General features: G+C 43.2%; 1 protein-coding gene across 5 annotated transcripts in view; it reads right to left on the minus strand.

Moving 5' to 3' along the window:
• LOC106086045 (sodium-coupled monocarboxylate transporter 1) overlaps nt 1-13147 on the minus strand; it is a 97612-nt gene that overhangs the window by 20989 nt on the left and 63476 nt on the right. For 2 of the 5 annotated variants that reach the window (XM_059362387.1, XM_013250552.2), the window contains exon 4: nt 3569-3634. The exons of 1 other annotated variant lie outside the window; for it this stretch is intronic. In XM_059362387.1, the coding sequence (XP_059218370.1) occupies nt 3569-3634 (66 nt within the window). Of the gene's footprint in view, nt 1-3568; nt 3635-3920; nt 4228-4284; nt 4455-4519; nt 4901-5088; nt 5339-9847; nt 10003-10066; nt 10187-10249; nt 10316-13147 lie in introns of those variants that run through there. 2 more of the 5 variants (XM_013250553.2, XM_059362388.1) reach the window with 2 other exon arrangements.

The raw sequence follows: 13147 nt of genomic DNA on the forward strand, positions 1-13147 counted from the left end.
ACATCGACACACAGATCCAATCCTTAGACCAGTATCGGGTTGACCCGGTCCTTAGAGACTGGATAAACCATATGCTAAGGAACAGGTTGATTAATTGTGGGTCCCATGACATAAATCTGAGGGAGAATGTGGGACAGGGCTCGCCACAGCGCTAATTTTATCCTATAGGTGGTCACCATAAACAAACTATTACGGATGCTGACTGAGGAGGGATTCGAACCCATCTGCCACGCGGACAATGTTGTAATATTTACGTCTAAGGTGTAAGGATCCAAACCAGCTATGCAGAAGGTCGGCCCTTCTGCATAGCTGGTCCTGCAGATGGCATATGACTGGGATAGGCCTCTCAATGTTAACACAGAAAAGACCGAAATATGCTTGTTCAAGAGGAAGACAAAGGTGGGCCAATTTAAAGCACCACGCTTCCTCAATAAAACGATTTCCATATCTGACAAGGTCAAATAGTAAGGAGTGATCTGGGACAGGAAACTGAATTGGAAGTGTTTTATTCAGGAGTGTACTCAGAAAACTGCCAAATGTTGGACACTATTAGGCGGGCCCAAGGCTAAAAATGGGGCCTGAACGCGAGGATAGTCTACTGGCTCTACAGGGGCGTGATTAGAGCTATACTTAGTTACGCCTCAGTAGTTTGGTGGACTGCGATGGGGAAACAGTGCCACGTTAGGATAATACAACAGGTTCTGAAAACATGTCTTGACATAGGCGGAGCAATGAGAACCATGCCCACTACGGCACTAGAGACTATTCTCAATATCCGGCCTATAGACATACAGATTAAGTGTGAGGTAGCCACTGAGTCTATGAGACTTCAGTCGATAGGAGAATGGATAGAGGATAGGAGCAGCTCATACCATTGAGGTATAATCGAGGTCACAAGAGGAAATATGTAATGAATGGAAGAGGTTTCCGATCGGATACTTAAGACGACACTTGAAGTCGAGTGCGAGGCATTGCTGCCAGCGGCACAGATTTGGATTGACAGAACCCTTGTATTGCCATCTGGAAGATCATGTTACACGGATGGATCAAAGCTAGAGAACAGGCCTGGGTGTCTTCATTGAGAACACAAGGACTGAGATTTGTTTTCGTCTTCTTGACCATAATAGGAGGCCATCGTAGCGCAGAGGTTAGCATGTTCGCCTATGACGCTGAACGCCTGGGTTCGAATCCTGGCGAGACCATCAGAAAAACATTTCAGCGGTGGTTTTCCACTCCTAATGCTGGCAACATTTTTGAGGTGCTATGCCATGTAAAACTTCACTCCAAAGAGGCACGCCGTTCGCACTCGGCTATAAAAAGGAGGCCCCTTATCATTGAGCTTAAACTTGAATCGGACTGCACTCATTGATATGTGAGAAGTTTGCCCCTGTTCCTTAATGGAATGGAATGGTTCATGGTCAAATTTGCTGGCGGAGATCCGGGCGATCACGGAATGCGTGAGGTGGTATGGTGTTTATGCGAGGACGTCGAGTGTAAATATTTTTACCGACAGTAAACTGGTCTAAAGGGCAATAACAAACAGGACGGTAAAATCGCGAACCGTCTTGGAATGTAAAAAGGAGATAAACGCCTTCCCTGAGGATGGCACGATCTGCATAGTTTGGGTGGCGCGCCATGACGGAGTAAGATGGAATGAAAGCAATCGATTTGACAGTGAAGGCCAGAGGACTGCCATCAATAAACTTGCTTAACCCGAAGCCTTTCGGGCCGGGTTGACCCGGTCCTTAGAGACTGGATAAACCATATGCTCAGGAACAGATGGATTAATTGTGAGTCCCATGACATAAATATAAGGGAGAAAGTGGGACAGGGCACACCACAGCGGTCATTTTATCACCACTCCTATTGTCATAAACAGCCTATTACGGATGCTGACGGAGGTCCTCCTCCTCGAACCCGTCTGGTGCGCAGAAATTGTTATAATATTTAAAGCAATAACAAACAGGATGGTAAGATCACGAACAGTCTTGGAATGTAAGAAGGACATAAACGCCTTCTCTGAGGATGGCACGATCTGCATCGTTTGAGTGCCGGGCCATTGCGAAGTAACTGGGAATGAGAAAGCAAACGATTTGGCAGTGAAGGCTACCAATAAACTTGGTTAACCCGAAGCCTTTAGGGTCCACGCAGTCCGAGTTAAGAGCGTGGGCTTCGAACGCTGTGGAACAGCGAAAAGGTTGGCGGGGCGACGAAAATCCCATGGTGAGATCCTGATTGTGAGAAGACGAGGCTATTGCTGAAAGGAAGTAAGAAGGAGGTCAGTAAAGCTTTCGATATCTAAACAGGACGCATGCGACTACCAGCTCACTTATGCAAAACCGACGCGGCATGTGCTAGTATGTGTAGGGCATGTGGAGAAGATGATGAGACATTGGAGCATATCCTATCTCATTGTCCGGCTTTCGCGGCTAACAACCGCCGGCACTTTGGTGGGAACAGAATACCAGCCATAAACTAACTAAGGGATGTGGTTTGGAAAACAATCAAGGATTTTTGTAAGCAGTACTGAATTCATGATTAAGATTTTCATTTTCGAGACTATTTTTATACCCCCACCATAGGATGGCGGAAACTAATTTCGTTATTCTGGAAATATGCGTCTAAGACCCCATAGAGTATATATATTCTTGATCGTCATGACATTTTAAGTCAATCTAGCCATGTCCGTCCGGAGGAAAGCTAGGCGCTTGAAATTTTGGACAAATACTTTTTATTAGGTCGGTAGGTCGGCTGGGATTGTAAATGGGTCCAATCGGTCCTTATTATCATGTAGCTGCCATATAAACCGATCTTGGATCTCGACGTATTAAGTCTCTAGAGGGCGCAATTCTCGTCTGTTTGGCTAAAATTTGGCGTAATTCTTATCGGATTTGGCTGTAATATTGCATGTGGTGTTTTTGTATCACTTCCAACAACTGTGCCAAGTATGGTTTAAATCGGTTCATAACCTGGTATAGGTGCCATATAAACCGATCTTGGATCTTAACTTCTTGAGTCACAAGAGGGCGCAATTCTCATTCGATTTGGCTGAAATTTTACATGAGATGTTTTGTTATGCTTTCCAACAATTGTGCCGCAAATCGGTACATAACCTTATTCAGATGCCATATTAACAGATCTGGGATCTTGACTTCTTGAGCCTCTAGAGGGCGCAGTTCTCAACCGATTTGGCAGGAATTTTTTGCAACGGATTCTCCCATGACCTTTAACATACGTGTCCAATATGGTCTGAATCGATCTATAGCTTGATACAGCTCCCACATAAGCCGATCTCCCGATTTTGCTTGTTGAGCCCCTACAAGCCCTCTTTTCAACCTAACCTAACCATATGTACCTTGTCTTAGTTCTGAATGTAAACAACCGTATTTAGTGAGAGGGCATGGTTTTCGATACCTTAGAGGCCTTGAATGTAGAATTCAGTTCAGGATTTGCTCTGGGCCTTTTTCAGATCGCCCTTGTAACTCAGCCTTGTAGACCTGTGGCTTGCCCGGGACCACATATCTGGAAGCCATTAAGTAATTGAAACAGATTCTTGTTGACAACTTACCGATATGAATAAAAACAACACCGAACCAAAAATCCTTAGACGGCGATCGAAGCGCATCTCTAAATACTAGAGAAAACAAAAAGAAAACCAGAAAATTTTGAAATTGTCATTCAATTTAGTTAAAGGGTGCGGTGCAGTGCATGCGAACGAATGAAGTGGTTGGTGTGTACTTAAAATCTTCATAAATAGAATTAGTCATAGAGATACCGCCATCATTATGACAGGCAACTTGATACCATAAACCACTTATTACTCACTTATTATTGTGTATATTCTATTGTGCCACCTTCTTTATGTGCAACCTTTTTTATGTGCCACCTTCACCTATTACCTCTTAAAGTAAATACCAAAATTTTTCTTTCTAAATAACTTTTTATATAACATTTTATTCAACATAGTCCAGTAATTTCTTTTCAATTACAGTCTCCTTATTAGGGACTAGCTTTTCTAGAGGTTCCATTTCAGCCTTGGCGGACTTGCCCATCACACCTTGTGGCAGAAACCTATGCAATATTGGAGAGATGAGATCTGGGTTAATGTCTTCAGCCTTGGTAACACCAAAAAGCAAACAGGCCAAATTGCCCACCAAACAACAAAGGATGCCACCAAAGCCTGTATACCACATAAAGGACAAATGATAGATGTTACGCTCCGAAGGTCTAGAACAATGGGAAAAAATTTCATTAGAAGGAATAGTTAAGTTTAGATGTGCCTACGTATATTTTTGTCGCTCCACGAATGTGGAATTATCAAACTCATATGAACATCCCTCCACAGAAATCGGTAACTTGGGATGTCTGATTTCACCATTCACTTGTCCCAGTTGAGCATTGAAACATATCCAGCCCATAATCAAAAAGGAGACAATGCCACCCACCAAGGTACTCTGGAACGAAAAAAAAAACATAGAAAGGTTTCATCTTTCTTAACCTCATCATAATGAACACTTACATTTCCCTTAACCCAGGGCATACACACCCCCATTGTATAGAAACCCAACAGGGGACCCATGGTTACAGCACCCGTCATGGTGGCCAAAGTCAAAACTGTGCCCAATTTTTCCACCACAAAGACCGAGAATATGCAACCCAAGCCAAAGAAAGCCACAATGGAGCGCAAAAGAAACAAATTTTGCCTACCGCTTAAAGGCTTTGGTAGTACTGGCTTTATCAAATCTTCGGATATTACACAGGCCATGGAATTCAATCCAGTGGATAGGGAGCTCAAAGCAGCACTAAACACTCCAGCAACAAAGAGCCCAGGTAGACCCGGTATAACACCCAAGATGCGCATCACCAAGATGGTAGGCATTTGATCATCAGCCCTGGCCAGCTGCAAGGAGATAAGAAAGGTGAGTTAGTAACTAAAAATTAGGATAGGTTCGATTTCCAAAACTCTTCATTGTGATACCACAGTTGCGCCAGGTCAAGCTTTAAGTGGAAACCAAAATCGGCTACCGATGCTACCTTAGCAATGAAACAAAATTTTACTCTCAATGGAAATTTCCACCTCCCACTCACCTTTGTACTTAATGGATCACAATCATGGTATGCCGCATAGCTCAACAATCCCATGTAGCAGCAACAGAAGAGCAAAAACATCAGCAGAATTGTAAAGATGATCATGCATTGCTTAACCTTTTCCATACTGGGCAAGGAGTTAAATCTTTGCAAGGACATTTGATTAACATCATTCGATTGGATTTTGTGAAGAGTGCTACCCAAAAAGACCGAAACAGCTGACAAGCGCACCGTAGGATCCCAAGTGAGACTGGAAAAAGACTGACATTTAGTACAAAAACCAATTAAAAAAAAAACGCCTCAATTTAAAGCGCGCCATGTTCGGTCAGGCCGAATTTTATATACCCTTCACCATGACTCTCATTTGTCAAATTCTTTGCAAAGCTACTTTACTTTAGAACATACAACTTATCCGATTACTGGTTAAGGTGTAAGTCCATAGTGACGTGGGGCGGATTAATATCTGCACCCTCTTTTCAACCTAACCTAAACAAGTTGGCTATGACAGAACATTTGTCCCACTAGCCGAACAGTGTTCCAAGCGCCTCGATCTTCTGTGCTCCTTCTACGATAAAGTTTCTGATAACAAGTTTCACGGTGTCTCTCGCCACTTGATCTTTTCATTGGGCTTTTGATCGGCCCGGTTTGAGTGCATCATCGTGATCGCCTTCAAAAGCTTTTTTTTAATGGAGATTCTTCATCCATTCTGACAACATGACCAACGCCAACGCAACCATTGTACTTTGATACGTGTAACTATGCTATCGCCGTCATACAGCTCGTACAATTCGTGGTACATACGGCGCCGATACTCTCCATCAATGCAAACTGATCCATACATTTTACGAAGAATCTTTCTCTCAAACACTCCAAACACTGCCTCGTCTGCTTTCGCAGTTAGGTTAGGTTGAAAAGAGGGTGCATATATGAATACGCTCCATACCACTATGGACATACACCTAAGCCAGTAATCGACTTGTTGTGCGCTCCCAATACAACAACAAAAAATTTTGCCCATGAACATTCCACCAAGAAACAGGGGCAAACTTCTCACCTACCAATGAGTTTTATAGCCGAGTCCGAACGGCGTGCGACACCTCTTTGGAGAGAAGTTTTACATGGCATAGTACTTCACAAATGTTGCCAGCATTAGGAGGGCAAAACCACGGCTGAAAATGTTTTCTGATGGTCTCGCCAAGATTCGAACCCAGGCGTTCAGCGTCATAGGCGGACATGCTAACCTCTGCGCTGCGATGGCCTCCGTAGCTGTGCGCTCAAAGAAGTAACCTCGAAAATAAGCATTAGGAATTCTGTGCTACTTACAAAATCCTCAATTGTTTTCCTTGCCACTTCCCCAAGTTGGTTCATGTCTGGTATTGTGTCATCACCTAAGTGCCGGTATCTGTTAGACGCCAAAGCCGGGCAATGACAAAGGAAATGCTCCAACGTCTCATCTTCTTCCCCGCATGCCCTACATACGGCATCACTTGCCGCACTGTGCAATGTGTACCGTTACGATATCAATAGCTGTACTGACCTCCTTCTTACTTCCTTTTAGTAACAGCCTCGTCTTCTAACGATCGGGATCCCCCATAGGATTTTTGTCCTACCGACCGTTTTGCTGTTATGTGTCCCGTTATGATACCAATAGCTATACTGACCTCCTTCTTACTTCCCTACAGTAATAACCTCGTCTTCTCACTATCTGCATCCCCCATAGGATTTTCGTCCAACCGACCGTTTTGCTGTTCCCTGTGGAACCGAAAGGCTTCGGGTTAACCGACAGTCCTTTGGCCGTCACCGCCAAATCTTCTGCCTTTTCATTCCCCCTTACTCCGTTATGGCCCGGCACACAACGGATTTTTCCATCCTCAGAGAAGGCGTTAACCTCCTTCTTACATTCCAAGACAGTTCGTGATCTTACCGTCCTGTTTGTTATTGCCCTAAATATTATAACAATTTCAGCGTAGCAGACTGGTTCGAGAAGGAGGACCTCCGTCAGCATCCGTAATAGGCTGTTCATGGCTATAGGAGTGGTGATAAAATGACCGCTGTGGTGTGCCCTGTCCCACTTCCTCCCTTATATTTATGTCATGGGACTCACAATTAAGCCACCTGTTCCTGAGCATATGGTTTATCCAGTCTCTAAGGACCGGTTCAATCCGGACCGAAAGTCTTCGGGTTAAGCAAGTTTATTGACGGCAGTCCTCTGGCCTTCACCGCCAAATCGTCCGCCTTTTCATTCCCCCTTACTCCGCTTTGGCCCGGCATACAAACGATGCGGATTTTGCCATCCTCATAGAAGGCGATAACCTTCTTCTTACATTGTAAGACTCTTCCTGACCTTACCGTCCTGGTTGTTATTGCCCTTACGACAATTTTACTGTCCTCAAAGATATTCACTCTCGACATCCTCGCGTTAGAACCACACCACCTCATGCATTTCGTGATCGCCCGGATCTCCACATGCAGGACCGTTTTATGGACAGGCAGTCTAAAACCGATCTCAGTCCGTTGGTTTCTTAATATAGACCCCCAGGCCCACTCTGTCCTCTAGCTTTAATCCGTCCGTGTAACATTATCTTCAGGATGGCAATACCAAAGCTCTATGCCGCTGGCAGCAGTGCGTCGAACTTGACCCCACGGTTCACCTCATGTATCCGATCGGAAACCTCTTTCCTTCCTTCCAGGTTTCTTATCGTCGCCTTTATTATACCGCGATGGTATGAGCTGCTCCCATCCTCAATCCATTCTCCCATCGCCTTAAGTCTCTTAGCTGTATGTCAATGGGTCGGATATCAAGAATAGTTTCCATTCCCTTAGTGGGCATGGTCCTAATCGCTCCCCCTATGCCAAGCTATAGCATAGTTCGTCACCGTTTGGTGTTGTTGTGACGCCAATCCCGTTTCATCGAACTTCCTGTAAGGCGGTAATACCTGCCTTGTACTTCTGAAGTACATCCACCAACGCGTATACTGCACCATCTTCATAAAGAGTGCGGACATTCCAGGTGCATATCCCCAAATCGTGGTCCTTTTTCCGTTTGCGTGGGGCGTCAACGTTAGAGGAGTTCCTTTTTAATATTCTTTTGTTTAATTCAGATTGCATTGCAAGATATTTTCCGACTTTAGGCCATTGTTTGTTTCTTAGAGTAATTCCTTTAACTTTCCGGGGGCGGGTTATTAGCCCAGCGCCCCAACCGCATGGCTTTTGTCGCGAGCCATTTGCTCCAAGATCCGGCACCTACCTCCAGCCGCCCCTAACCAGGGAACAGACACTGATGTTGACCGTTGGTTATTTGAAGCCGCCAATTTCCTGCCTGGTCATCTCGAGTATCATTGGTACTCTGTATTTAAGTAAGAACCAGTGCCACCTGACCCCTCAGTGACTCTCTCCTCTCGAAATCGCTGACTACCCGCTGCCGCATTTGCAGCTACTCCGCATAAACACCAAGCTTTCTGCAACCTGTAGACGAGCCTGGAAGCTTTCAGCAAAGCTTCCCGTGATATCGATGAACACATATACAAGTCAGAGCTCAAAGTTCCAACCTGTGTGGTGCTCATAGTTATCCCGTGTTGGCCGGGAAAAGCTTATTTTCCCATTCGTTATACTAAAATCGTCATTCCGTGTGTAACTCATCGAAATAAGGATCTAGGATCCCAAAAAATACAAATTTACCCATGAACATTTCATTTGCAAAATACTTCTTAATGAGCCTCTAGACGTTTTGACGTTTTTTATGCCATACAACAGATGTGCCAGGTTAAGCCCGAATGGGTCCGAATACAAAATCTGATATAGCTCCCATATAAACCGATCTCCAGATAATACTTCTTGAGCTTCTAGAGAGCGCAACTATTATCCAATTTTGCTGAAATTGTACACAATGACTTCCTCTATGACCTCCATATAGCTCCCATACAAACCAATCTCCCGATTATACTTCTTCACCCTCTAGAGGGCGCAATTTTTATCCGATTTGGGCGAATCTATCACACTCAACAGATTTACCAAGTATGGTATGAATCGGTTTAATACCTCATATAGCTCCCATATAAACCGATCTCCCGATTATACTTCTTGAACCTCTAGAAAGTTCAATTCTTATCCGATTTAGCTGATGTTTTGCACAATGACATCTTCTATGGCCTCCAATATATGTGTCAAGTATAGCTTGAATCGGTCTAAAACCAGATGTAGCTCCCATAAAAACCGATCTGTCGATTTCTCTTGAGCTCTTAAAGGGCGCAGTTCTTGTCTGATTTGGATAAAATTTTTCACGACTTCTCCTATGACGCCATATAAACTAAACAAGCTCCCATATAAACCGATCTAACACTTTGACTTTTTGAGTCCCTATAGGACTACCCTGAAGTTTTGAATAATGACCATGGTATCTGTTATTCGAATCAAGTATGACTCAAATCGGTCCATGTTGTTGTTGTTGTTGTTGTTGTAGCATTGCGTTGTTGCAGCAGTGTGTTGTTTACTGAGGCGGCAGCCCTTGCTGTTGATGGATTTCATCGGGTCAATCCGGTACGTAAAACCTGCTGCCATGGAATTGCAAATCGGTCCATAACCCCATATAGCTCCAATACCATAATAATTCGTATCCATTGTCCTTTGTTTGCCCATTAAGAGATATCAGTCAAAGAACTTGACAAATGCTATACATGGTGGTGGGTACCCAAGATTCAGCCCGTCCCAACTTAGCACCCATTTATTTGTTGTATAACAAAACAATTAAAGTTCTACTTACTCTGGAAAATTGAGCCGCCCGCCTTCCCAATTTCTTTCCAATACAGCATGTAGACCACCCAAGTCCAAAGTACCTTTTATACAAATGGTCAAAATTGTGCCATACATGACAATACTTTGTATGGCATCAGTCCATACAACGGCTTTTAGACCACCCTGTAACACAAAGCAAAACAATCTCCAATATCAACTCAATACACTCAACTCGATTCAGACTTACCGCACAGGTGTAAAAAGTGCACACTATGCATACCACCGGGGTAATGGTATAGATATCTATGCCACTCACTTGATTGAATGTCAAGGCTGGCACATAAATTGCCAAAGGCAAGTAAAGGATCTGCAGAAGACAATCTCTTAGAAATAACATTTGAAGTGAAGACTATGGCCATTTCATACTTACCATGCCAACTGTGAATAATATGGAACAGAAATAACGTATCGATTTTCCGAAACGCATTTCAAAATACTGAAGAGGAAAGTAAGTCACTCTATCAATAGAATGTCTTTTATTTTCAGAAATAACCGTCTTAAGGAAAGGAAAACTCGAAAAGAACAACCAAGTACTTGATTTCAGTACACTCAGAAAAATAGTTCATTAACCAAAACGAAATTTTCGACAAGTAAACTTCTTTTGTAAAAAACGTTAGAGTTTTGTGCCAAAATTATAAAAAGTGCAATTTGTTCTTACTACGCAAATTAACATGGAAAGACAGACGGAAATAGGGTGCAGATATTACTCTGTCCCATGCCACTAAAGACATACACCTAAGCCAGTAATCGGCATGTTGTGCGCTCTAAAAACTAACTTCCTAAAAGAAAATTTTATGTAAGAAATTCCGTGCCACTTACAAAATCCTTAATTGTATACCACTACCCTAAGTTGGTTAATGTCTGATATTGTGTCCCTAAGTCTAAAACAGATCTCAGCCTTTGGGTTCTCAATGTAGACCCCCAGGCCCACTCTGTCCATCCGTGTAACGTGATCCAGACGGCAATACTAGGGTTTGGTCAGTCCAATACTGTGCCGCTGGCATCATCGGTTCGGAAACCTCTTCCCTTCCTTCCACGTTTCCTATCGTCGCCTCGATTATACCGCGATGGTATGAGCTGCTCCCATCCCCAATCCATTCTCCCATCGCCTTAAGTCTCATAGACGCAGTGGCTACCTCACAGTTAATCTGTATGTCAATGGGTCGGATATCTAGAATAGTCTCTAGCGCCCTAGTGGGCGTAGTCCTCATCCCCCTGCCTATGGCAAGACAACATGTTCTCAGAACTTGTTGTATGGTCCTAACGTTGCACTTTTTCTCTATAGCAGTTCACCAAACTACTGAGGCGTAAGCATGTATTGGTCTAATCAGGCTTCTATAGAGTCTGAAGCGTGATTAGACCAATAGATCGGTAGATCGGTTTATATGAGACCTAGTTTGGTTTATATGAGGTCATAGGAGAAGTCGGTGTGCAAAATTTCATCCAAATCAGACAAGAACTGCGCCCTCTAGGAGCTCAAGAGAAATCGACATATCGGTTTTTATGGGAGCTATACCAGGTTTTAGACCGATTCAAGCCATACTTGACACGTGTATTGGAGGTCATAGGAGAAGTCATTGTTTTAATGGGAGTTATATCAGGTTTTAGACCGATTCAAGCCATACTTGACACGTGTATTGGAGGTCATAGAAGAAGTCATTGTGCAAAACATCAGCCAAATCGGATAAGAATTTCACCCTCTCGAGGCTGAAGAAGTATAATCGAAAGATCGGTTTATATGGGAGCTATATCAGGTTTTGAACTCATTCAGACCATACTTGTTACATCTGTTGAGTCCGATAGTTTCAGCCAAATCGGATGAGAATTGCGCCCTCTAGAGGCTGAAAAAATATAATCGGGAGATTGGTTTCTATGGGAGCTATATGAAGGTCATAGAGGAAGTCATTGTATACAATTTCAGCAAAATCACCTCTAGAAGGCGCACCGATCGGGAGATTGGAATGTTCACGGGAGATATTTTCCAAATGGAATGTTCATGGGTAAATTTGCATTTTTTGCGGTCTCAGATCCTTATTTCGATGAGTTACAAACTGAATGACGATGTTAGTAAAACGAATAGAAAAATATGCTTTTTCCGGCGGACACGGGATAACTATGAGCACCACACAGGATGGTACTCTGAGCTCCGACTTGTGTGTTTTCGTCGTTATCGCACAAAGCTTAGCTGAAAGCGTCCACAGGTTGTGGATAGTGGAAAGCTTCGTTTTTATGCGGGAAAAGCTGCAAATGCGGCAGTCAACGCTTTCGAGAGAAAAGCTTCAGCGAGGGATCAGGTGGCACTGGCTCTTACTTAAATACAGAGATGAAAAGGCGAGTTATTGGCGAATTCAAATAACCAACGGACAACATCAACATCTGTTTCCTGGTAAGGGACACCTAGAGGCGATGCCCGATCTTGGAGCAAGTCTAATCACGCTTCTGTAGAGCCTGAAGCGTGATTAGACCAATACTTACTTACGCCTCAGTAGTTTGGTGGACTGCTATAGAGAAAAAGTGCAACGTTGGGACCATACAACAAGTTCAGGGAACATGTTGTCTTGCCATAGGCGGATGGATGAGGTCTACGTCCACTAGAGCGCTAGAGACTATTCTAGATATCCGACCCATTGACATACAGATTAACTGTGAGACAGCCACTGCGTCTATGAGACTGCTATGGACGGACCTAACTAAATCTAATAAGAAAGTGGTTCTGATATGATACGTAGACTTATCATAGGGTCTACCTCTCTTCAAAAACAAAACTGCGCTAAATTATAATACCCTATACCACAGTAAAGGAACTAATACTGACTGACCAACCATTACTCAATGAAAACACAAGAAATGAGACAAATGAGCGTATGCCAAGCTCTCGTACTCTCTACCAAATGAAAGAGACACAAGAAATAAACAAAGAAAACGATTCACCTTTTCGTGCAATAAATCACAATTTGCTGTAAGCAAAACATTTTTGACTTAAAAGAATTTTGAATTTTAGCGTAATAGAACAACCTTAACCACAAAAGAAGTTCCCAAAGCTAAGCGACGTTTACATCAAAAAGATCCAAATTCACGGATAAAATTCGACTGTGGGTTACACAATCACTGTTATACAGTTTCTATAAAAATCGAATTTCCCTAATAAAACGGACATGTCTGACGGTAATAAAATTAAATTTTGCACAATGACTTCTTCTGTGATCTACAACATTTGTGTATTTTTTTTAAAGTAAGGTTGAAGAAGACCTCCATAGCGCAGAAGTTA

This window comes from Stomoxys calcitrans, chromosome 2 (genome assembly GCF_963082655.1).
Source record: "Stomoxys calcitrans chromosome 2, idStoCalc2.1, whole genome shotgun sequence".
Lineage (NCBI taxonomy): Eukaryota > Metazoa > Arthropoda > Insecta > Diptera > Muscidae > Stomoxys > Stomoxys calcitrans.